The sequence below is a fragment of the Python bivittatus genome, unplaced genomic scaffold (assembly GCF_059951505.1).
Source record: "Python bivittatus isolate LINGU-HERP-01145 unplaced genomic scaffold, Pbiv_v1 ctg000480_np1212, whole genome shotgun sequence".
NCBI lineage: Eukaryota > Metazoa > Chordata > Lepidosauria > Squamata > Pythonidae > Python > Python bivittatus.
Genome location: NW_028277075.1, coordinates 58,279,180 through 58,305,409, shown reverse-complemented (window position 1 = coordinate 58,305,409; position 26,230 = coordinate 58,279,180). Strand labels below are relative to the sequence as shown.

Genomic DNA, 26,230 nt, shown 5'->3' with positions numbered 1-26,230 from the left:
TCCTGAAAGTTAAAAGGGAAGAGGTCATCCTTACATTGATGGGCAGACTGTTATGTAAGGCTAGGGCAGGTTATGATGCTGTACAGGTACTTCATGCATATTTTGCCCTGCAGGAGTACCTTCACCTGTTTCTCTGTAACTATAAATTAAAAATCATACCCACTCTTCTCAAGGCCAGTGAATCCTAAGTATTTGTACATCTAGGCTTAAGTTGCTTGCTGCCACTTCTCTTTGAATGTATATATCCCAATTAACAACATTTTATGTTGAGAATATTTTTTTGTCTAGGTGATGGAAATGTTTAGAATTATTCTTGGCTATTGCATCATACATAACTTTAAATAAAAAAAAAAAATTCAGTCCTTCACAATGGAATGTGGGAGAGTGTAGGAAGAGTACCTGCAGGATTTTCTTACTATATCAAAAGTCTTTCCCTCCCCCCAGAGGAAGTCTTCTAATTGTGAGACATTTACATTATGGCCAATCCAAAAAGTCATAATAAGGAGGAGAGACTCTGTGGGGTTTGTTAGGGCAAAATATAACATAATGCTTTAATAGCTCTCTCCATCTTTCCAGGCACAATAAACATTGATACAACATGTTTTGATTGCTTATCACCTTTTTATAGCTTTCCAAATATTTTGGGAACTTGCAGCTTCAAATTAATTAAAATACCCAGTTATGGAGGATATAAAGGCGTGAGTATGTGCTGCTATAACAAGAAATAAACAAGCAAAAATTCAACTTTTTCTACATGGTAAAAGTAAATAGATCTTATGATCTGAGATTCTATGATTTCTGGCTGAAGGCATTGTCACCAATCTCTCCTCAAACTGATTTTTTTAAAAATAAAAATTACTATATATAGAAATTCCTTCTATTCAAGAGGACAAGACAGGATACTGTGGTCAATGGTAGTGAAAGCCAGGCAACAGCAGTTGGACCTGATTCTCCTCATGCCAGGAAAGGCCTTGAAGGCAAATGGGCTTTCCATATTTGGTTCACAGCATAGATAATCTTCCAGGATGATCAAAACCAGGCTTGAAAACAGCTTGAAAAAGATATAGATAAATAATTTAATCCAAGAGTCAGTGGAACTTCAAGGCCATCAGACACTTCCTAAGAATCAGCATGTTAGCGATCAACAGACAGCCAGTCAAATCTGTGTAGTACAGTTGAGGTTTTTCAACAGAAGCCAAAACTATACTACTTTGGTACAATTTTGTATGCTGAGTCATTAATAGTCTTGGTTAATGAATATCTCCAAACCTCTTTAGGTTGCTTTCACCAGTTAGAACAAACAAGAGATTAACACACACATTGTACCTTTCTTCTCCAATGATTCTGTTTATGTCCTCAGGCCGCACAAACTGAAAGGTAGCCATCAATAAAAGATGGCACAATGGCATCAACCCTACATTCATACAGAAATCTGTTGGAATGTGTTTGTTTGTTTGTTTGTTTAGACAACAATATACAGTATGTATCACTCAAGTTCAAAACCTTTATGAATGACTTCAAAATTAAGGGAGGAGATAGCACTAAATGGTCTCCATTACTCTACCTTCTTTTCCCTGAAATGTGAAACGGCTTTTGCCCAACATAATATTTGACTTATTATAGTTCAGAAGATCTACCACATTCTGCGATGTTGTTCTGCTTATATAGCCAGACTCTACCTAAGCTTTTCTTCTTTCTGTACACTCACATAGATCATTGTTTGCAGTCCTCCCCAGCACAATAATGATCAGTGGATACCAACAACTACATAATGTTGTCAGTGCAGAGTACAATCTGGCCATTCCAGTCTGGTTAATTGGTTCAACAAGAAGTAAATGTTAACCATTTTAAAATGGGAAGTATTTCTCATTGGTCAAATGCCTACTGATTCTTTCCATACTGCTTTCTTTATTTAAGAAAAGGTATTTCCCCTTTCAGTTGGATTTGTAAATAAGGATTAAATAAGGCAAAAAAAGTAGTTTAATTTTATGCAATGAGCCATTCTTATTTTTGTTCATTTTATCTCTTTATGTTTTGCATTTTTGGAACTTTGCTTTTACATATATTTGCTCATATATGTAAATGTTATAATAAATTCAGATTTGAGTTTTTGTTTATAATACAGTGCTTATTGTTGTACAGTGCTTATTATATCTTGAGGTATGCAGAAAGTTTGTATTTTTTCCCTTCAGTGAATTTTAGATATTAAAACTGTTCAATGTATTGTACTATAATTCATAATTTAATTACTGTGAGCATATCACAGAATTGCTACTAACCCATAGAACCAAATAGTAGTTACCAAAGTTGATTAGACTGTTAAATAGTTGAAGGGTATTTTTGATGCAGTAGTAATTTGGCAATATAATTTCCCAGTGGACATGGTTAATCAACAAAAAAAGGGTCAGAATGATTTGTTGCATATCAATTCATTAACTGATATTACATTATAAAGGTTTGGGATAGATAAAAATTGATATAATGAAGATTAAAAATATACTCAGTTTATGAGGAAATTATTCTTTATTGGTCAGGTATTTTGAATCTGATACACAGATTCAGCTATATATTACTGAGTTACCATAATATTAGCTGAATTACCATAATATTGGCAAAATTCATGGTTTTTGCATGCACATACCATTTATAAGTATTGTTTTTTACAAATCCTCAATGTAGCTAGGATGGCGTTTTCTTTAAAATTTCAGTACGGTTGTCTTGGCAGATAGACTTAAAGAGATTTTGGCATCAGTAGAAATGCAGGAACATGTTTTATCACTGAATAGCAAACTATTTTAAGAGGATATTTCACTATTGTGTTTCCTAGATATTACTTTATTTGCTAAATAGAAAAGAAATGGATTGGTAAGTGTGCTTGCTGCTCAGGAATTACAAATCTGGATTTAGAAAAATATTTAAAATTCCTGGCTTCCAACCATTTCTTAAGGAGATAAAATGATAAGCTGGTTGAACAGCAAAAACAAAAACAATCAGCCACTACTATGAATCTGCAGTCCACTGAGGTCACCATTTTATTTATCCTTCTGTAATACACTCATTTTTTTAGAGCCCTATTGAAACCATAAATGTTACCAGGAAGAATCAGAGGTTGTCCAGAACAACTTGCTTATTAAGAAGTGACTGAATTAAAATACCTGCTGGAAATTTTTACCTTCCAGTTCATAATTCTTTTCCCTTTCCCATTTTTGGTTTTTGGTGGTATTTTTTTTATCATTAATTATATTTGATAATCCTAATCATGTTTAGAAGTTTTGTTCACAGTGCAGCTGGTCAAATGCTATTATAATTTGAACAGTTTTGATATTACAAAAAATAAAATCCTTTATTGCACATCATTATAACTAGGCCATCTGTATGAGAACTGATATCTTTACAGTGCTCCTTGTATTTTGTGGGATAGCTTCTTCTCTGTTCCCAAAATTGCTGCACAGAATCTTAACATGATATTCTTTTAAAATTGTATGGTTGCATTTTCATTGCTCAGCTATTTTGTGAATTCCATATATCTCCAGATTTGAGGGAGAACCCAATGCTGAAGAAGTAAGTCTTGATGTGCAACACAAAGGTTATTGTGTCAAAATAATATGACAGCCTGCAGCTTCAGAAGTTGTAGTTCACTTTTCATCTATTTTTCAATAGCATAGTTGATTTCTTCTGTGGTGGCTTGATCAGGCAATATGACAACATATGGCCATATAAGCAAGCAAGTTTGTCATCAAACCATAAGAAAGCAAGGCATGATTTCTTGAATGATTATATTTATATACAAGGTATTTGTTCTATTGATTCCTTTTGTGTGTGTAGATTCAAATAAAACTTCGCTAAAATTCTCAGTGCCTTTTCAGAACCATTGTTCCAATCCCAAGGGAGTTTTTCTAGCTTCAGGACCTCATCTTGTTGGTGTCTTTATTGATGGAGAATAGAAAAGCCATGAGCTATACCGTGCAGGGCCACCCAAGACGGACAGGACACGTCAGAGAGTTCTGACAAAATGTGGTCCACTGGAGAAGGAAATGGCAGCCCACTCCAGTATCCTTGCCAAGAAAACCCCATGGACAATGTTAAAAGGCTAAAAGATATGACGCCGGAAGATGAGCCCCTCAGGTCGGAAGGTGTCCAATATGCTACTGGGGAAGAGCGGAGGGCAATTCCAAGTAGCTCCAGAAAGAGTGAAGCGGCTGGGCCAAAGCCGAAAGGACGTTCAGCTGTGGATGTATCTGGAAGCGAAAAGGAGGTCCAATGCTGTAAAGAACAATATTGTATAGGTACCTGGAATGTAAGATCTATGAACCAAGGCAAGCTGGATGTGGTCAAACATGAGATGACAAGATTGAACATCGACATCTTGGGAATCAGCGAACTGAAATGGACGGGAATGGGTGAATTTAATTCGGGTGACCATTATATCTACTACTGTGGGCAAGAAACCCTTAGAAGAAATGGAGTTGCACTCATAGTCAATAAGAGAGTGGGAAAGGCAGTAATGGGGTACAACCTCAAAAACGACAGAATGATCTCAGTGCGTATCCAAGGCAAACCATTCAATATCACAGTCATCCAAGTCTATGCCCCAACCACTGATGCTGAAGAAGCTGACGTTGACCGCTTCTATGAAGACCTACAACACCTTCTAGAACTAGCACCAAAAAAAATGTCCTTTTCATCATAGGGGATTGGAATGCTAAAGTAGGAAGTCAAGGAGTAATCGGAATAACAGGCAAGTTTGGCCTTGGAGTACAAAATGAAGCAGGGCAAAGGCTAATAGAGTTCTGTCAAGAGAACAAGCTAGTCATAGCAAACACTCTTTTCCAACAACACAAGAGACGACTCTAGACATGGACATCACCAGATGGTCAATACCGAAACCAGATTGATTATATACTTTGCAGCCAAAGATGGAGGAGCTCTATACAGACAGCAAAAACAAGACCAGGAGCTGACTGTGGCTCAGATCATGAGCTTCTTACTGCAAAGTTTAGGCTTAAATTGAAGAATGTAGGGAAAACCACTAGACCACTCAGGTATGATTTAGATCATATTCCTTGTGAGTACACAGTGAAGGTGATGAATAGATTTAGAGGATTAGATTTGGTAGACAGAGTGCCTGAAGAACTATGGACGGAGGTCCGTAACATTGTACAGGAGGCAGCAACTAAAACCATCCCAAAGAAAAAGAAATGCAAGAAAGCAAAATGGCTGTCTGATGAGGCTTTACAAATAGCTGTGGAAAGAAGGAATGCGAAAAGCAAGGGTGAAAGGGAAAGATATAAGCAACTGAATGCAGATTTCCAGAGAATAGCAAGGAGAGATAAGAAGGCCTTCTTAAATGAACAATGCAAAGAAATCGAGGAAAACAATAGAATGGGGAAGACTAGAGATCTCTACAAGAAAATTGGAGATATGAAAGGAACGTTTAGTGCAAAGATGGGCATGATAAAGGACAAAAAAGGCAGGAACCTAACAGAAGCAGAAGAGATTAAGAAGAGGTGGCAAGAATACACAGAAGAACTATACAAGAAAGATCTTAATGTCCCTGATGTCCACGCTGGTGTGATCACTGACCTTGAGCCAGACATCCTAGAGAGTGAAGTCAAGTGGGCCTTAGGAAGCATTGCTAACAACAAAGCTAGTGGAGATGACAGTATTCCAGCTGAGTTATTTAAAATACTAAAAGATGATGGTGTTAAAGTGCTGCACTCAATATGCCAGCAAGTTTGGAAAACGCAACAGTGGCCACGGGATTGGAAAAGGTCAGTTTATGTTCCAATTCCAAAGAAGGGCAATGCCAAAGAATGCTCAAACTATCGCACAATTGCACTCATTTCACATGCTAGCAAGGTTATGCTCAAAATCCTACAAGCTAGGCTTCAGCAATACATGAACCGAGAACTACCGGATGTACAAGCTGGGTTTCGAAGAGGCAGAGGAACTAGAGATCAAATCGCCAACATTCGCTGGATCATGGAGAAAGCACAAGAGTTCCAGAAAAATATCTACTTCTGCTTCATTGACTATGCAAAAGCCTTTGATTGTGTGGATCACAACAAACTGTGGCAAATTCTTAAAGAGATGGGAGTACCAGACCACCTTACCTGTCTCCTGAGAAATCTGTATGCGGGCCAAGAAGCAACAGTTAGAACCGGTCATGGAACAACCGATTGGTTCAAAATAGGGAAAGGTGTACGACAAGGCTGTATACTGTCACCCTGCTTATTTAACCTATATGCAGAATACATCATGAGAAATGCCAGGCTGGAAGAATCAGAAGCCGGAATTAAGATTGTAGGGAGAATCATCAACAACCTCAGATATGCGGACGATACCACCCTAATGGCAGAAAGTGAAGAACCAAAGAGCCTCTTGATGAGGGTGAAAGAGGAGAGTGCAAAAGCTGGCTTGAAACTCAACATTAAAAAAACTAAGATCATGGCATCTGGACCCATCAATTCCTGGCAAATAGAAGGGGTAGAAATGGAAGCAGTAACAGACTTCATTTATTTGGGCTCCAAGATCACTGCAGACAGAGACTGCAGCCATGAAATTAAAAGACGCTTGCTCCTTGGGAGGAAAGCTATGGCAAGCCTAGATAGCATATTAAAAAGCAGAGACGTCACCTTGCCGACAAAGATCCGCATAGTCAAAGCTATGGTTTTTCCAGTAGTAATGTATGGCTGTGAGAGCTGGACCATAAAGAAGGCTGAGCGCCGAAGAATTGATGCCTTTGAACTGTGGTGCTGGAGAAGACTCTTGAGAGTCCCCTGGACTGCTAGGAGGTCAAACCAGTCAATCTTAAAGGAAATCAACCCTGACTGCTCATTGGAAGGATCGATAATGAAGCTCAAGCTCAGATACTTTGGTCACCTAATGCGAAGAGAGATCTCTTTGGAGAAGACCCTGATGCTGGGAAAGATTGAAGGCAAAAGGAGAAGAGGACGGCAGAGGATGAGATGGTTAGATAGCATCACTGAAGCAATGAGCATGAAACTGAGCAAACTCAGGGAGGCAGTGAAGGACAGGAAGGCCTGGCGCAATATGGTTCATGGGGTCACGAAGAGTCGGACACGACTTAACGACTAAACAATCTAGCTGTATCCAACAGCTATTCCAAATTCACTGCCATTTAGCTATAAATTACATAAAAATCAAGTATAGCATTGCATGTGTTCTATATCTGCTGGATTCATATTAATCAGTGAATATTCTAGTGGGTTTACAGTATCAATCACTTGCCTTAGTTATGTAGAGTAACTGAGATGTCAACAGTATTTTGACCAGCATTGTTGTGGTCTTGGATATGGCTAAGGTAATATGAGAAAAACTCAACTTAAAGTATATTAAGATCCTTATTGTTCTGCTTTATAATGTGAAATGTTTACCAAATGTTTTGTGCCTCAACTGAAGTAAAGAATCCAGATTCCTCAAATTAAGTGATCCTAACAGGTTTTGCTACTTCAGTTGAATAATTTGGATGCCTGCTTTTAACAACATTCTTGTCAGATTTGGCATGACTCAATGTGAAAATATGTTTTCCACTGCTGAAGACACACACTTTTTGCTTTGTTAAAATATGTGAACTTATTGCCTTTTTGTGCCACGATCAATGAATTTTCCTGAGTTGTAGACTAATATCCAGATAGCCTATTGCTTATATGATTGTTCTAAACATCAAATTTATTTTTTTGAAATGTGCAAATAAATGTAATAAAAAATGTCAAAGAAGATTTAACATATAATGATAATGTTAAAATGAAATGTAACTTTTAAAAATATAATTGGTGAATATTTTATATAGCTATATGGTATATGTTTAAATGAATATTTTGAATATTCAAATAATTTTGAAACTTAATCAAGTTGCTTATAGTGGCATTTTAATTAAATACTACTAAATAATGTAACTGAGTACAAATGGAAGGCTCTTATTGCCCACAAAAAAAATGGCTGAAATGTCTGATGTTTCAGTATTATATTCAGTAAAGAGTAAATCCTGTTGAACTACGTGGGACATATTTCTGTGTACAAGTGTTGGGCCTCTTGGAACAGGTTTGAAGGACTCACCCCCTGCCCCCAAAGCAGAGACATTGGAGAGGGATTTCAAGACAGTAAGCCATTTGCTCTTCTACACATCGAAAGCAATGCCATCATGCCAGCGGCAAGAAAGGCAATCCTTTTCTCTCCAGTCAGTCTGCTCTGCAAGAGGGAAAAAGAAAAAAACCCACAGGTCAGGCACAAGACTGACTGTAATGGGGATCATGTGACTGAGGGATGCTGCAAAGGTCGTAAATGGGCTGTAAAGTTATTTTTTCAGCACCTTCGTAACTTCGAACAGTTGCTGAACGAATGGTTGGCAAGCAAGTACTACCTGTAAATGTATTTATTTATTTATTAGTCACATTTATATATAATAGTTGTCAACTAAACAACCAACTAAAACAAGCCCAACTGAAATCTGACTTTGCATAAACATACAGAACTGTATTGTTAAAATTTACAGACAAACTTTTATCTCACTTAATGAGCATGCCTTAGATGAACCATGAAGTATGTACAGTTAGAGTAACCCATTTGAAATGATGATGTCCCCATATTACATCCACATAAAGGTTAGGACTTCTTCCTATTGAGCTCAAGTCCATCCTCATACAGTCATGGCTGGTATCTGTTGGGCTGATCGAATCAGTAGTCAGGACACCTGGCTGTAAAAACTGGGGCCCAGTCAGTCCCTGCTCAGTTGCCTGTGGTCTGCATAGCAGCCCACCTTGCCTCTGAAGATGCCAGCCACAGTGGCTGGCAAAACGTCAAGAAAGCTGCTGTTTTGACCACAGTCACTAAACCCTGAAGCCCAACACTCCCTAGTAGGGGAAGTAGTTTATCATTGCCTTTTTCTGGGACATTTTCCTAACTTTCCAGTCCAGCTACTACCCTTGGATTTCCTGGTGTCTCCTGTCCAGTACTAAAGAGATCTTGCTTATTTTTTTTCGAGATCAGCGTGTTAGTTAAGTGCTGCCACCTGCTGTAAGCATGATAAACAGGTAGCACTTAAAAATGAGATATAAATTACATTTTTAGTTTCTTTAATTAAGAAACTTCTTAACATAGTAGAGAAATTCTAAATGTAAAACATTTAGGTACAATGTTACATCATGCAGTTAAGAATATCAGTGAATTTTATAAGAGTAAAAATAATCACTGAATTGGATTAATAATTTATTAACTGTATTTAACTTTGGGGGGAAATATCTCTTGGGATAGGCACAATATGTAGCTGAATCCCAAACTGAATTGTTGTAGATAGTTTCCATTGTACCCTTCACATGGTGAAGTAGGATCCCAATGGTGCCACATTCGCGCCATTTGTGAGCTGTTAAATGCCTTCAAGTACTGTAGAAAAACAAAAGCTCTGTCTGTAGTAACAACTATCAGTTTCTAATTCCGCAGTTTGGGGAAAAGGTTGAAAAAAAAAAGTTGAAGAATAGGTCCACCTTCTAACTTCAGGAAACGATTTATCAGAGGCTGTCCAATCACAATGCTTTGATTGCTGAGACATTGGCTTGCAAATGTTGCATACTTTGTGCAAAAAGAAAAGTTATAGGCATCTCTGTTGTTTTTAAAACATTAGAATGTAAAGTTATTTAGTTCCCAAACTCCTGAACCACTTCTTTTGTAATTTGACAGGTTTCTTTCCTAAGAGCATCTCTACACTGTCTGCAGTTTTCATGGACATTACCCGTTAAGCAACAGGGGAAATTAGAAAACCTTTTGTCCCCCCTCACTGTGTGTTTTTTGCTTATGCAAAAAGCTAGGCTATGTTGCCCCTCCCCCCAATGAAGGGGTCTGTAAATGTCATGATTTTGTGCAAATTATTTTTTTAAAAACTCTGTAATATATACAGTTTAAACATCAATACTTAAAGGCTTTTAGCTCTAATCTCCCTGCAACTGTTTTTGTATGCAGATTTCATCTCATCCTGAAGACAACAACAAAGCTTGGTTGTTTGTTCATTAACAAATCATACCTTTATATTAACTACTGTGACCCATCTTCACAAGAATGGCAAATTGAAGGAGGTTCTACAATTAATAATAATAAAAAATATAATCACTGTAAAATAAATTATAAACAACAATAATACTTTGAACATTAATGACTTGTACAAGCTGTTGGAATGAGAATGTTTTCACTTCCTTTCAACTTTTTTAGAAGCAGAATTGCAACTTACACAGTGTCATATATAACCCAATGAAAGACTGAAATTTTGAGATTTTGGGGGCAATAGTGGTAGTGCATTAAATAACTGAAGCACTTATTAACATTAGCATGATCTGTTTCACTCCCCCTACTAAAACTCCTATTGAACTGTTCCCTTTCCCCATCATCATATTCTCTTTTCTTAGCAATTGTATTATGAACTAGAATTACGAGGCTCCACTTATTGAACCAACTTAATAGGTAATTTAGTGTGCCTTGTTAGCTCAAATTTATACCCAATACTTGACAGACAGCAAAACTGAAATCAAAGTATTTAAGAGACCATACAAGAGTTGGTTTTGTAATTTACTACTGCAGAGGACCACAACATTGTAAAACACCAAGATATATGGCCTTTGGATAAGAAAGAATCTTCCTAGAGTCAAGATTTTTCTGGAAAAGTGAGGCATGTCAGGGCTGCAATGTCCTCACTTATCCAAAGCACTTTTGTGACAATATAGTTAATAGTCTTCTAACAAGCTAGCAAGTTTTGTTTAAACCATAAGTGCTTCTTAGCTTTTAAAGCAAAACTTTTTTTTGTTAATTCAAAGGCTACCATAATTTTTAAAATATGGTTATATTACCATAAGGTAAATTAGAGTGACAGAGAAAAAGTGTACACCTAATGAAGATTTTATTGCATATATTGCCATGTGTGTTAAAAAGAGATGATGGAAAATTACATTTCTTTGGACAGAAAAAATATTTACATCTTTCATTTGGAGCATATAATAATCGCTTCCCAGGATCTAACAATGTTGTCTTTATGGATCAAGATGTGGGTTGGAATAGACTACTGTGGGCGTTGAGCACTGAAAACTTGAATGCAAATTGTTGTCTTGTTTTTTAGTTAGCTCCGTATTTTACCTTTCATGACCTCAGTGTGTTGAATTACTACTTACACCTCATGGATGCTGTAAATTCTGAACCTATTGTAATCAACACAGTTTGTGCATAAATTGAAAAACAGATCGTGTATGAGACAAATTAAGATTCATTATGTGTGCCTCACAAACTCTATTCATGCAACCGGGTTATAATCAATGGGGGAAAAAACAGGAAAGACATTGTAGAGGGGAGCTGTCCCCAAGATATGAAGTTATGTAGAAGCAAAACACTGTATTTGGGCCAGATAAGAACCACCTAATAAGAAAAAGCCCAGTAGTGAATTTATAAAACATTAGATCAACTGTATTGCAAACTGAAGAAAGAAAGGATCAAAAGATCCACTTCTGAGAGAATGAAAAAAGAATGAAACACTTTTAGGACAAACCATTTATTTATTCAAGAGGAGCTGGTAGGAATTTAATTGGAAATAATTCTGAAACACACCTCTAGATCCAGACATACGGTAGATACCAAAAATCACATAGGAGTTTTTAAAATTAAATTGTGCTCACATGATTTTCTTTCTTCTTTGCATTTGAGTTAGATTTGATTCCTGGTAAGTACATGGACAAGTTCATGCAGGTGGTTTGCCAGTGCTTTCTTCCTAGGGCTCTGAGTGAGTGACTGGCCCAAAGTCAGCCAGTTGGCTTCCATGCTTAAGGCAGGTATGGAACTCAAGTTTCCCTGTTCCTATTTCAGTGCCTTAACCATTAGATGAGATTCTATTCTCCACAATTTTTACCAGATGTTTATTAGCTATAAAATAGTAAATACATTAAATATTTTTCAGTATCTTAATTATACACTTTTGGGATTTTTGCCAGACATGTATTATGACTGATTCTTTCAATAAGACAAAGAGACAATAGGAGAAAACTTCCTTGACACCAGCATTTGTAATGATAATGTGAAAAGAGAATATATACAAATTAGGCTAATGGTTGATACATGGTATTTTTGAAAAAAGCTATTGTTAAGAATGTTTTGGGAGCCACTTTTGTTCAACTCAGTTAATGCCCATTTCTTTTCTTGAATGGTTTTTGCTACAATTGCCCTTAAGAGTTATTAAATGTAAGAACTCATATTTACAACCTCTTTTTTTCCTAATCAAAAACATAGTGAGGGAAATATGGAGTGTTTCATTCTGTTGTGCGCTGGACCAGGATGGTAATTGAGCCTGTTCTATTGGGGTGGGAATGTCTTTTGTATCCAGCCTTGGCTGTGAGTGTAATGAGTATGTTTATTATATTGGTTTTATATTGGTTAGGTTCTGATTGCTTTGGGTTTATTTTGTTGATGTATACCACCCAGAGCCATAAATTATGAGTTGAGCAGCAATATACATTCAACAAACAAATAAGGCTTTTCAGTAATTATCTCAAGAGTAACTGACCAATGATTGTGTACACTCCTATAGTTTTTATTGAAACTTCTGCCAAGATAACACACTGCTTTACCAGTTTATGTGTTTGCTCAGTTTTTTAAAATCGTGTTTGTACGCTACTGCTAGTGTTGGCACTACTTTTGTTTTCTGGTAAAAATATGCCACTTTTGTAGGGATACAGTTGATGGGCTATGACAACAATGTATTTACTTAAGTTTGTTAATGAACATTCTCCTTATACTCATGGGAAGTGAGCCTGCAATTTATGATAACAGTATAACATTTCATAATACTTTTAACTTTCTATTTGTATTTCTTCTGCAGTTTGCTGAGCTTGAAGTTAGGAACCTTAACTTTAAACTGATTTTCATACTTTTTAAAGAGAGTTGCTCTGTCAAAATGATTTCAAATTTGTATTGAGATTTAATTACAGTTTCTTTGAAGTCATGGTGTTTTAAAAATCTGGTGTTATTGTTATGATTCTTAAATTGAGTGATACATATATAATTATATAAAGAATTATTTAACCCATACTATATTGTTCTTAAACTTCTTATGAAAATGGTGATTAAATTCTGAGATGAAGATGGGAGTTTTGTTTAAAGACTGTAAAAGCCTTGAGGAAGCACAAACCCTTGTGTCACAAAATGACAAAATGAGCCCCCATCCCATTCTGCAGAGAAGCATTAATTGCAGTATCTGTTGCTTTGTTACTAAATTGAGTATCTGTGTTTTAATGATTTCATATATTTAAGCGGCTTTAATAAGGTAACACATTTAGGCACTATAGCTTTTTATCCCAAAGTGGCCAGTGTACTGCTACTGCTTGTTTTGAGCCAGCAGCTCATAAATGACACCTTGAATACTAAGGATTTGCCTTCTCAGTAATTTAGATACAGTTCTAATCCAACTGGGTTTCTGCAATATAGATCAAGGCATATCACATTTAATCTCTGCTAGAATGGACTAGATCCAGGTTAGGGGTCTTGTTGGCATATTGTCCTCTGATAAGCTTCTTTCTACACTGGGACTCCCATTATCTGCTCAGACTGATTTGGGTAGCAGCAGGTGTACTATGATCTGTGCCTGTAACCACTATTTTAATTAAGTTGAAGGAATCAAGAATATCTAGGTTCAGATCTTTGCTGAATGAGGATGAATGAGGTCACTGTGTGACTTTGGACCAGTCATTCTCTCTCAGCCCAACCTACCCGAAAGAGGTGTTGGGGGATCAAATGAAGGGAAATCTCCATGTACACCACATTAAGCTCCCAGATTAAAATTGGAATATAAATGCAACAAATAAATACATTTACCTTCAATCCTGGATGATAATGTTTTGATGGTGGTTCTACTCTTGAGGGGTTACTCACATATCCAGGTTGGTGTGGCACATAGAAGTTCCACTAACTGTGTGCTGTCTTGTTGATCTTGTTGATCTGCATCTGGAATGACAGAGATTAGACCTGGGCCTTATATTTGCAAACAGAAGCTCTACATTTTAGCTCCAGTGTTTCTCTTCATCTTGAGAAGCATTCTGTGGACAGGAAACATAATCTTCAGAGCATATTTTTGCAACGGAGATAGGGAGAAATAGATATGCTTGGCCAGGGCTCTCATATTTTCACAATGTTGGTCAGAACTTTTTTTTCAATTTTATCATTAATTGAATTTTATACAGCACAAATGCCCTTGGAACTACACGATTGTCACTAGAGCTGCAGATTTGATGCCTGATTGCCCATTTAATAAAGAAAAGTACTGAGAGAATAGACACAATTTCTGGTAGTTTTGATAACTAAGCAGCCTGAGCAGTAGGTCTACTAAAATAAATAAGCTTGAGCTACAAAAATTGGTATTCTAGATCCCTTCTTTTTCAGTACATAAATCTGGGGTCTAAAGAGTATCTTTCCGCTGTGATAATCCTGAATTTCTGAATATTGTTTTTCACTGAAGCAACAAATGCTTCCCAACAGCATTTTTTTTAACTAAATGGTCTTCCAGTAACATCCTTCTGTGGGCAGGTAGTTTTCCACAGTGATGAAGTGTCTTTAGGGAGAAAAGATAAAATGAGAAAAAAAATGTTTGTAGAAGGAATCTTGCAGACTCAGTGCTTGCATGAAAGAAAATAATAGCAAGATAACTTCTGTTTAGGAAGTGGCGTTGTGGTAGCGGAGTTCAAATTGGTTGGCCTATCCGTATCTTAGTAGAGTGTGGTGTTTCTCTATTAACAGTGAGAAAGAGAACATTGAAGAAGAGAGAGGGAAGTGATGACAGTCTTGACAATATCAGTCTGACTAATAAGAGACATGCTATATAGAAACAAGAAAAGGAAGAATTTCTGTGCAAGGAGAGGAGGTAAAAGTGCTGACTTCCTCTGCTAGCTGTCATTCCATCTCCTGCCCCTCAAGGCCACTGCGTTTGTAAGGTGCAGACTTCTGCTGCATTCATTGCTGAATCTTTGAATACCTATCCATAAAGTCTGCAATGTCCCAGTCATTGCAAGAACACCGAAAAGCAGGAACAAGGTATTCTTATAAAGCGAAAGTGTCAGAAGAGGTAATTACGTGTTTATCTCTTCCCTCGACTTCAGAGAAGGGACAGAGATTACAAAGGCATTGAGAAGAACAGCTGTTCTCCTGCCCCACTCCTTGGAGATGCTGAAACACTGGTAAAAGACTTCTGCATTTGTAGCAACAGTAGTTGGTTGCAAAAAAATGACTTTGCTTCTTCTGTGCCATAAATCCCAACTCACAGTGGCATTACACCAGAGAAATGTGGATTGCTAAAATAGTGGCATCTCCAAACTGCATTTGACCCAAAGCCCACATAAAAATTACATCCTGCCAGGATACTGGGTTTCTATATCATCCCAGAAATGCCAAAACTGATGATGACTCCCATATCATATTGGGGCTGAAATAAGTAATTAAAATATTGGATCCATGTTTTTCTGGAGCAGCACTAATGTGTGGGGTGACTAACAGCATAAATTCAAGGTTGTTGAGTTGGTCAAAACTGGCATATCCAAACTTTTTTATATTGAGGCCCAAACTATTTTTGTAGTGAATGCAGTTTCTATTTTCCATTAGCTATTATAAACTAGGATGTTATATCAGTCTTGCAGGTATTAGTACCTAGCATAATTTTCAGCAGTGCGCTAGATGACTCAAGAAGATTCTTCTAGAATATTTATTTGACCTCTTACTGTAATTACAGTCCCCAAAGTCTCCCATCCTAGCACTAAACACAACCAACCAGCTTAGCTTCTGAGCCCAGATACTACTCTTTAAAATCAGTTTGGTAATTATTGATTTTTGTTTCCCATATTGAAAGTTTTAAAAATTCATGTTACATTTCTACAGCAAAGGGAACACTTCAGAACTAGAGAGCATTATATAAACAATATTCTATCATTCAAAAAGAAGTTAAATGAGTATAGATTAAAGAGCTATAAAAATAAATTATGTATCAGTAAAAGCAGGAAAAAACACCAGATAAAGAATCAGAGAGGAAACAATACCCTAATCAAGAAACCATCAAGGACAAAGTCACACCCTCACCAAACTGGCAGGGTAAACTATCATATAAACAGCCAACAGACCCCTCTCTCCATCACTCTGATGGTGTTACCTAGCCTGGTAATGAAAGGCCTGCAAGAAAACAACCAAGTTTAGAAAACACCAAGAACTGAACAGTTCAACTCTGTAACACTGGGAAAAGAGAGAGAGGAAGAAAGTACACACGCATACACACATATTCATATATAATATCTATAATTTATACATAATGCTATATTATATATTATTGTATATGTAATTATATACATAATTGTCCCTAATTTAAGTATGAGTTCCATTCCCAGATCTGTCCTTAAGTTGAATTTGTATGTAAGCTGGAACAGTATTATTGTATAATACTGTATAAGTAGTATTGTGTAATTAACTTGAACCATTGTATATTTAACTTGAATTTTGCTACAGTAGGCTCTGTTCTTAAATTTGGGTTATCTGTAACCTGGGCATTCTTAACCCAGGGACTACCTGTATTATAATTGTATACTACTAAGTAATTATATAATGTAATTTTATAATATTCTAAATATAACATGTATAATACCTTTAAACTATGTGTCTGCTGTCTTCATTGTGCAAACTTTATATACAGAAGTGCTAACCATTTAATTTGGAAACTTCAGAAAATAATTTGAAAGGATATATTTTTCAGTTTCTAAGATTAGGGTGAAGTCATAAAGTGAGTTATTCAAGTATTCAGTCATACATCTGTCTCTTATAGTATTTGTTCAGAATTTGTCAGAACGATTAAAGATCAACTTATTAAAAGTGTTCAGGTGCAAAGTGCAATAAGTCTTTGAATCTACATAGATTGGGCAGCTGGAGGTGGTAGAATAAATTGTATCTTTTCAGATCTGGATGTCAAGCCATTTTTTAATGTAAAAAAAATTTCTGCATATAAAAACCTTCAGTTTTTTCCCCCAATAGATCTGTAATTATATAAATTTATCTGTAGGATAAGTAAAAATGTAGCATTATTCCTATTATGTAAAGTGATCCTGTTTATTTGCACCACCGCCATGTTTAAATAAATTCTATTTGAGTTCTCCATAGCTGTCCAGTTCTTTCTTCTAGAATTGCAAAGATTATTTGATATCTGATAATACCATGAGTAACCGTTTAAATAAGGCCTCAGTATTAACTAGGCTGTACATTTTTTCCTAGTCTATATGGTACATAGCAGAAAAGATGTTTGATATCTTTATTTACTATGTTCAGATGTTTGAATATATAACAGTAATAATCTCTATACACAATAACTCTTTTTGTGGGTTATTTGAATTATATATAATGCTAGGAAAAATGCTAGGAAGAAAAAAAATTAACGCAGCAAATAAATAAATAAATAAATAAATATATATATATATATATATGTAATTTTCATTGCAGTCAATGAGCAGTACATAATTTAACTTGATAATATAACAAGTCAATACATACAGAGATAAGTGCTAATTGTAAAACTAACCACATTGATAAGTTTTACATATAACATAGCAAAGTTTGGCTACCCTTAAAATAAAGAACACATGCATCTGAGAAAAAATTACAAATAAAACTGGTGGGGTGATCAGAGAATTTATTTAAATTTGGGATTAACAACTGTAAGCATGTGTCAGCATAAAACCAACATAATAGAACGTGATTTATAGTTTCAGTAGCCCCTCTACCGCATGGGCAGAATGTTAGTACAAGTGGAATGCCCTTGTCTCCCTTATACAACTGCTGCAGCTAAGGCATTACATTGTGCCAAACAGATTTTGTGGGGAGGAGTACCTCTGAGTTTATGTTGACTCCTGGTGACTGCCTGGACAAGTCCCTGCAGTTTTCTTGACAAGATTTCAGAAGTGTCTTGCTTGCCATTGCCTGCTTCCTAGGGCTGAGAGAGAATGACTGGTCCAAGGTCACCCAGCTGGCTTCGTGCCTAAGGCAGGACTAGAATTCCTGGTCTCCCGGTTTCTAGCCTGGTGCCTTAGCCACTACACCAAACCGGTTCTCTGTGGAGGCGAGTGCCCTCCTATGTTTAGGGATTGTGATTTGGCTTAAACACCTGGCAGGTCAAAGGAGGCTAAAGGAGCTAGTCAGGAATATTTCCTTAGGAAAAGATGCCAGATCTAGTTGAATATCAATATCCTTAATCCATTGTCTCAAAGCTCCAATTACACACAGCGATACAATTCTGCCACCTGCCTCATTTCTTTGCATTCACATTTTAAATTTAGTTCCTCTCTGAAGTTAAATCTTTTGTGGTTTTTTAATCTGCCCATATGGAAAGTACAAAATGTTTTAACCTTGAAAGCATGCTTTCATTTGGATTGCTATCTTATCGCTGTCTGTATTGTCTTTTTCTAGATTATGTGACTAAATCTATACATTGAGCAATGAGAAGAGCTTATCAGTTTATACAAATTGATGTATGCTTACTTTCCAAATGTTGTTCATTATTAAAAATATAATTTCAGTAAAAGCTCTTTTGGTTTTTCTTAGCTTCTGTGAGAAATTTAAAAATTGTTCTTGGAAATGAACAACACCAGTCCAATAGAAATAACATGAATCCAGGCAAGCATATCCAGGGAGGGCATCTGTAATATCCAAGCAGCCTAAATGGTTGTCCTGCCCAAATTATATGGAAACTATATGTAGTTAGTTCTGGCCCAATGACCTTGCCCACTATTCTAGCAGTTAGCATCAGTTACCATCTATTGTAGACAAGATAATGAAAGATATAAAAGTATACTGTACTGAAAATATGGGATAAGCAAAGCTTATCCTTCAGAATTTACATTTGTCATTGATAATAAATATGGTAAGGTATATAATTACATATGTGTATATCTATACTGTCATCTTTCTAGATCTATAATTCTAGAATATAAGAACTTGTTTACCATCTTATATAGGTAGTCCTCAAACTACGACCATTTGTTCAGTAACTATTTGAAGTTACGACTGCGACTGATCCCTGAAGTTATGGCAATTGCGGTGCCTCCGTGGTCGTGTGATCATGATCTGGGTGCTTAGCAGCCTATTTGCACTTATGACCAGTTTCCAAGCACCCTATGGTCACGTGATCACCATTTACAACCTTCCCTGCTGGCTTCCCACAAGTAAAGTCAATGGGGAAGCTGGTGGGGAGGTCGTCAGTCGCTCGGGTAAGTCTTCCTCACACTGCACCCTCCTTTCCCATTCACTCACTCACAGGCATGCATCGCACTCTCCTTCGCTCACTCTCATGCACCAGTACCCTCCTTCCCCCTTTGCTCACTCACACTCACTCACTCAAAGCCCCCTTTGTGCTGCACTGCAGCTCTGGGGCTTTGCAGGAGGAGGGAGAAAGCATCACAAACAGCCAGCAGCTTCCAACATGAGCTGCATAGCATGCACTGGAAGTGCCCCTGGAGAGTCATTCAGCACCCGGAAGTGCCCCTGGAGCGCTCCTTCAGCTCTGGAAGTGACTCTGGAGAGTCCTTGAGTGAGCGAAGGAGGGAAGGAGGGCACAGTGAATGTGATCGAGTGAAGGAGGAAGGTGGGCCAAGAAGCCCCTGAACCACAGCATGGCAAGCAGCCCCAGAGCCGCATGGTTCTGGGGCTTCTTGCTGTCCCACAAGGCAGGGTGGAGGGTGGCCAAAAGGGCAGAGATGGGGGGAGAGAGAGGTGGGTGGGAGTTGGAGGCAGTCCCTTACCTTACTGAAGCTTGGGGTTGGGAGGGACCAAGTCCGGAATGTCTTGGATTGCGGTGGGTCCTCGGCTAACGACTGGTGGAATTTGCTTAACGACAACAATGAGGAATGCCAGGATTGGCATCGCTAGATGATGTGGTCATGTGATAGCTCACTTTACGATCGCATTGCTTAGCGACAGAAATTCTGGTCCCAATTGTTGTAAGTCGAGGACTACCTCTATGTGACAATGTTCTATACATTTGACAACATATTAACATTTTCAGCCATTAACAGAAATGTTTGTAAGTCTCTAAACCCAAGACTTAACAGAGCAGTTTACACATACTCAGAAGGAGAGCTATGAGGATTACTTTTGAAAGAGTATGGAGAAGACTGTATTTATCAGTTGAGAGACTTAGGTCTGTTCCTTTGGATTAAATCCTCTTCTGTAGCCACAGAGAGCTGCTAGCAAAACCAAAAGACATACCAAAAGAATGATTTAAAAAGAGGGATGTAAAGAGCGAACAAAGATATGGCAAGGGAAGGTCAGTTGCTCCATACCCAAATGCAGCCAGATAGAATGATGCCCACAATGATAACAAATGTAAAGCCAGGCTAAAGGTAATCCTAAGTAATTTTCAACACATTAAAATTAGTGGGACTTTAAAAAACAAACCTAATTTCGTTCTATTTTTCCCTGATGGTTTTGCCTCTATAGCCTCAAAGCACGTTACAAGATTAGCCTAACTGAATGTGTTGAATGAATAAACTAATACTGTGTATTCTGTAAATTCAATGTGAATCCCATTGAATTTATGCACACAGAATATGCACAGAATCTCTCATAACCAAATATGTGCATTCAGACTCACAGATGCAGCCCTCATATAACTGCAGGTGCACATTTAACCATCCTATACTTTTTCCTGTTCTTCATGTTAGTTCACCTTTGGAGTTGGGGGAAACAGTAACAGATTGGAAAAGAACAGCATTATCAGTTATTCTCTCCCATCTGAGATCTCTTTTCTGCACTAGAGCTAGATTTGAAAAATTATGTAAAATAATGCAATTTGACTGTTGTGTGTGAATCGGCCTGCTGCAAGTATTTTGCACTCAAAATCTATTTTACATTTACAGTAGTTCAAATCTGAAAAATGTTACATATTCCTGTTCAAAAGCATTCATAATTTTATCCACGTTCCAAAACTTAAACTGTAGAATTTGTAGTCATCTACAGCATGAGCATATGCTGGATAAATAAACACTTTGCTTTGGCTGTCCTGAATCTATCACCCTTTGGCTTCGTGGGATAATCCCAGGTTCTAATATTGTAAGAAAGAGAAAAAAAAATGCTGTTTGTGCATTATTTCAATCCAGTACATATTTTTTATAAATCTCTACATTAATACTTTACATATTTTTTTTTCTAAACCAAAAGGCTACAGTGTGTTTCATAAAAGGTGTAAGGTAAACCTTTTTTTATCTAAATCAAAAAGCTTGATTACATTCCTTGCTACTAGTCATGTTAGAAGATACAGCTTTTTTAATTGGGAGAATATATATTATTTATCTAAAAGATTAGGAAAGTGTCTAAAAATAAATTTTCTTGCATATTTTTCATGAATAATATGTCAGAATAATTTGAGGATGAGAATGAAAGATCAAATTATTATTCATTATTTTGTAGCTATATTTATGGAGACATAAATCACTGCCTATGATTCAGAGGAATGTAATGGGGAAAAATTAAGATCTATTTAGAAATACAGTGGTACCTCTAGTTACGAACGCCCCTCCTTACGAATTTTTCGAGATACGACCAGCTCTGGCCCCAAAAATTTACCTCTACTTGCGAACTCTGCCTCGAGTTACGAACCGGATCTGCGGCCATTTTCCCTACTGCCATGCGGTCGCGGCTTCCTGTGGGCGAGATCGCGGTAGCAAGGAGACATTCGGTGAGGCTTGTGGTGTGTTTTGTGGCGTTTGGAAGGTTTTTGGTGTGCTTGTCAGCATGGCTCCAAAGAAAATGCAGAGCAGGCTGGCAACTGACTTTAGACAGGTTTTTCCCCAGAACTGAGCCTGCAGCTAAGAGGCAAAGAAGAGAGGAAACCCCTGAAGGAGATCTCCCCGATGTCCCTTTGGAGGGGGACTCTCCCTCCAAACAATAACTGCCTCCCCACCCCATTCTCCCTCTTCATACTGTGCTGTACTGTACTTTTTTTCATGTTTTTGAGGTTTAAAAATAAAATGCATATGTTTCAGAACTGTTTAGCCATATTTACATTGAACCTTATGGGGGAAATTTACCTCGGGGTGTGACCAAATTCGGAGGGTGGATTAGCCGTATTTACGTTGAACCTTATGGAGAAATTTGCCTTGTGGTGCGACCAAATTCAGAGGGCGGAACGGATTAACTGTATTTACATTGAACCTTATGGGAAACTTTACCTCGACTTGAGACCAACTCGAGTTGCAACCAGAGTCACGGAATGGATTAAGTTCGTAACTAGAGGTACCACTGTACAATCTGAAAGTGGCTGGGGCAATTGAGGTGGCTGGGGCAATTGAAGTATGTAACAAATGTGTGTATCATTTATAAACTTTTTAAATTATTGGGAAGTTCTCAGGTTGAATATCAAAGTGTAAAGTTAAAAACGTTCATGAGCTAATTACTGCTTTGTACATATACTACTATGAAAAAAGTAACAAAATACAGTGTCTATTATAATTAGTATGTACTGTATTCAGGGTAAATTTGAACAAATATGTTTTATGCATAATGTCAGCATATTTCTTATTGAAGGTTAGATAACGTTATGCATTATATGCTTTTTTCTTGTGTTTTAGTGAGAGCTTTTTCATATAGTCTTTATAGAAATTAATTTTGCTATTTTTCTAATTTTAGTTTGTTAATATTGGAGCTTTTCCCCTTGGTTTCCAGTTGTATAATGCAGCTTCACGTGAACTATATTGGTCTACAAATCTTACTAGCCCACTTTCCCATATGTGTTACTCATAGCCTTAAAATGTTTGGAAGGGGGGGGGTAAGTTGAGAATCATCCTTCGTACAGGTCTCCTTCATTTAGTTGCATAAAGAAAATTCTTTCTTCCTGGTGACTAGGCAAATATATGAAGGTTATGAATAACTTTCTAAAAAATGCTTCATATCATTCATTCCTGTCCAGCTTATTGTCTATGGTAGATAAAACATAGCTTCTGAGTAACATGCAGGAAACTTTTCAGTTCAAGATATATTTTTTTTCCCTATTTTATTTCTTATCCTAATTCTTCAGTAAACCATTCTGTAGCGAACCAGTATACCAACCATAATTAAGGAATTTAAAAGTCATCACAATAATTCTGTATATAAAATAATTCTGGTTCTCTGTTATGGTACATAAATTATTTGGCGTAGAGCTCTGTAATTAAATATTCTGGTTGTTGATGACTCATTAACTAGAGAAAATTTCTGTTGCATATAGCCTGTTTTAGGTTTTTGTGAACACTGAGGCTTTGCAGAGCTTGAATGGTACTTCTTTCAATAGTGCTTTGAATACTTGTCCCCCTTCTGCTCACACCACATTGCTTTGCTTCGTGTTAATTCTGTGGTTTCCTTAGGTACTTCTAAGAGGTTGTGCAAGAAGAGGCTTGCACAAGGCTACTGGACAATAAAAGATACATTTCAGATATCAAACTGTTCTAAATTTAAGAACAAAATTTGGCTAGATTCACCGTCACCACAGATATGTCAGATTTAGTTCTTCCAACTTATCCAACAGTATTGCCGGTGATTAGATATGTTGATCTTCTGAAACAATTGGAGACTAAGAAAACAAAGACTCCTTCATCTGTATTAAATATCAAATATAAGATTCTACATATTATTTGCAAAATTGGAAAATATTAGGAATCAAAGTATAATATATAAATATCATAGTATTGAAATAACATATTGCTAACATAAGTGTAGCCTCAACCACAGAAAATGTTGCCTTATGTGGCTTAGAAACACATAAACTGAAGCAGGGATGAGATGAGGTCTAAAATAAAACAGGGATGGGAAGAGTGAGAAGCCTGGCAACTAAGAAAGGAAATTGCGTTGGAATTGTTTGGGCTTTTCTTTCCAGACACATTCCCACTGGTTTGGGGACACTACGCAATATGGTATTCATGTTTGTTTTCATAACATAGCAGTAGTGCCAAAATGTCACGTGAAATGAAATGTGATGCTACATATTGTTCTCTATAGAAAATAAAAGCAATACAGAGTAAGTTTATGGCTAATTTAATTGATTGATTGTATGCTAATGCTTATGAAAATAACTGAACCAATTTCAATTTAAAGCAGTCATGACCTAGAAGAGCATGTACATTTTAAAGCTATTCTTCTAAAAATGCCTTTAGTTTCTTTCTGATATTCTAGTACAATAATCCTCGCTTAACAACCACCATTCGTTTAACAACTGTTCAGAGTTACAGTGGTGCTTAAAAAAAGTGACTTACAACCAGTCCTTGCACTTACAACCTTCACAGCATCCCCACAGTCACATGATTGTGGTTCGGGCGCTTGGCAACTGTTGCACATTTACAATGGTTGCAGCATCCCACAGTCATGTGATTGCCATTTGTGACCTTCCCAGCTGGCTTCCAATAAGCAAAATCAATGGGGAAGGCAACAGGAGGTTGCAAGTTGCGGTCACATGATGCTTTGCTTAACAACTGTGGGTGACTTAATGACTGCAACTGGGACTGCTGGAACTGCCATTGTAAGTCAACATAGTCACGTGATGTTTTGCTTAATGACCACTTCACTTAGCGATGGAGTTGCTGGTCCCAATTAGGGCTGTTAAGCGAGGACTACATATCTATATCTATATATCTATTTGAGATTTTGTTTTCCTATGGGCTAAAATGACCTTCAGTGTGCTCTTGAAGGTTGGAGCCAAGCAGTAAAAGTACTTCAGAAATTTTATCAGGAATATTTTAGACTGTTTGCAGAACCGATGGTAGCTGAATGTCAGCCAACAGTTTCCTAAGCCTTAATAAGGAAAACTAATTTTGGAAGCTCTTTTGTTATCAGCCCATTATGTCCAGGAAACTTTCAGAGTTGTATCGGCCTGTCAACATTTCAGTGAGGTTTTTAACTCAGTTTTAAAATGTAAATACTTGTTGACACCTGTGGATTATTACTTACAAAATGTTAAAACTTTTCCATTACAAATACATGGTTTGAATATTGGAAGCATGCATGTGGTTTTGTGAAGACCAAAATTAATATCTGTATTGAGCTTTTTTTGATCTTAAATCTAAATTCGTAAACTAACTCAGGGGTTTGGCAATTCAAGTTCTCCATTCCATTTGCTGCTATCCAGCATCCATAACTGCTTGTCTGGATAGTGTTTGCTTAATTTGTAATCAGTTTTATATCATCTACAAATTTTATAAGTGTCACCTCAACTCCCTCACCTGTCATTGATAAAAACATTCAACAGCACGGGGCTTATCCTGTGGAATTCTATGAAACTTCTCTCCAAATTAATACAAAACCATTAATGAGCACTCTTTCAGCCAATTATGAATGTATCTAGTATCATCTAACCTATATTTTACCATTCCATGAAACAGAATATCATGAGGAACATTGTCAAAGGCTTTGCTAAGGAGTACACTTTCTCTCTGGTATGGCCCTAATCTACTAAGCTGGTAACTCTACTGAAAAAGGAGATCATATTAATTTGCAAAACCTCATGCTGGATCCTGTTAATTATGGCATACCTATCCATGTTGTTACATTTCACTTCTGAAAGAAGATAGATGCCTTCCAGAAGGTCTTGAAGCTGTTTCCACAAGTGTTGGGGTAGGTTGAGGTTGGAGCCCAGTACAATTGAATGTGGATGTATGGGGAGGTGTTGCTTTTGGGGTGCCAGGAATTTTTGTTGTGTTATTTATGGTTTTTATTGTTCTGTGAGCCACCCAGGATTATGGTACATAAGAGGGGTGCCTATATAAATAAATAGTTTTAAATAAAATAAATGAATAAAAGTAGGAGTTAAGATGTTCTGCCTTCCCACTATCACCCATTATTGATTCATTACTTTCTCCTTCCAATGAACCTACAGTTCGATTTTCTTTTTATTTCTAATATACCTAAAGAACCTTGGTTTGTTATTTTTGGTATCTCTTATAAGCCTCATCTCATTTTTGACAGAAGCCTACAGCTTCCGGAGACTACCTTGAATTCTTCTTTGGTTAAGTTCTCCTCCTTCCCTATCCAATACATGTCCCCTTTTCTCTTCAACATTTTAGAGCTCTTCATGTATCTACACTGGCTTCTTTAGATTTCTCCCATTTTTCATTCTTTCCTTTTATTCTTACCAAAATACTTTCAATAGGATTTCCATGCTCTGATTCCTCAATCTCTATATTTTTCTTTATGTAGAGCGCAATACCCT

General features: G+C 36.9%; 1 protein-coding gene across 8 annotated transcripts in view; it reads left to right on the top strand.

The window, feature by feature from the left end:
• The window catches only part of PLEKHA7 (pleckstrin homology domain containing A7), a 157,313-nt gene that overhangs the window by 9,751 nt on the left and 121,332 nt on the right, over positions 1-26,230 (top strand). For 3 of the 8 annotated variants that reach the window (XR_015797091.1, XM_088146002.1, XM_088146008.1), the window contains exon 4: positions 15,135-15,212. The exons of the other annotated variants lie outside the window; for them this stretch is intronic. Coding sequence is in view for 2 of the 3 variants with exons in the window: in XM_088146002.1 (XP_088002128.1) it covers positions 15,135-15,212 (78 nt within the window). In the remaining variant the exon portion in view is untranslated. The remainder of the gene's footprint in view (positions 1-15,134; positions 15,213-26,230) is intronic. 8 annotated transcript variants of the gene reach the window in all.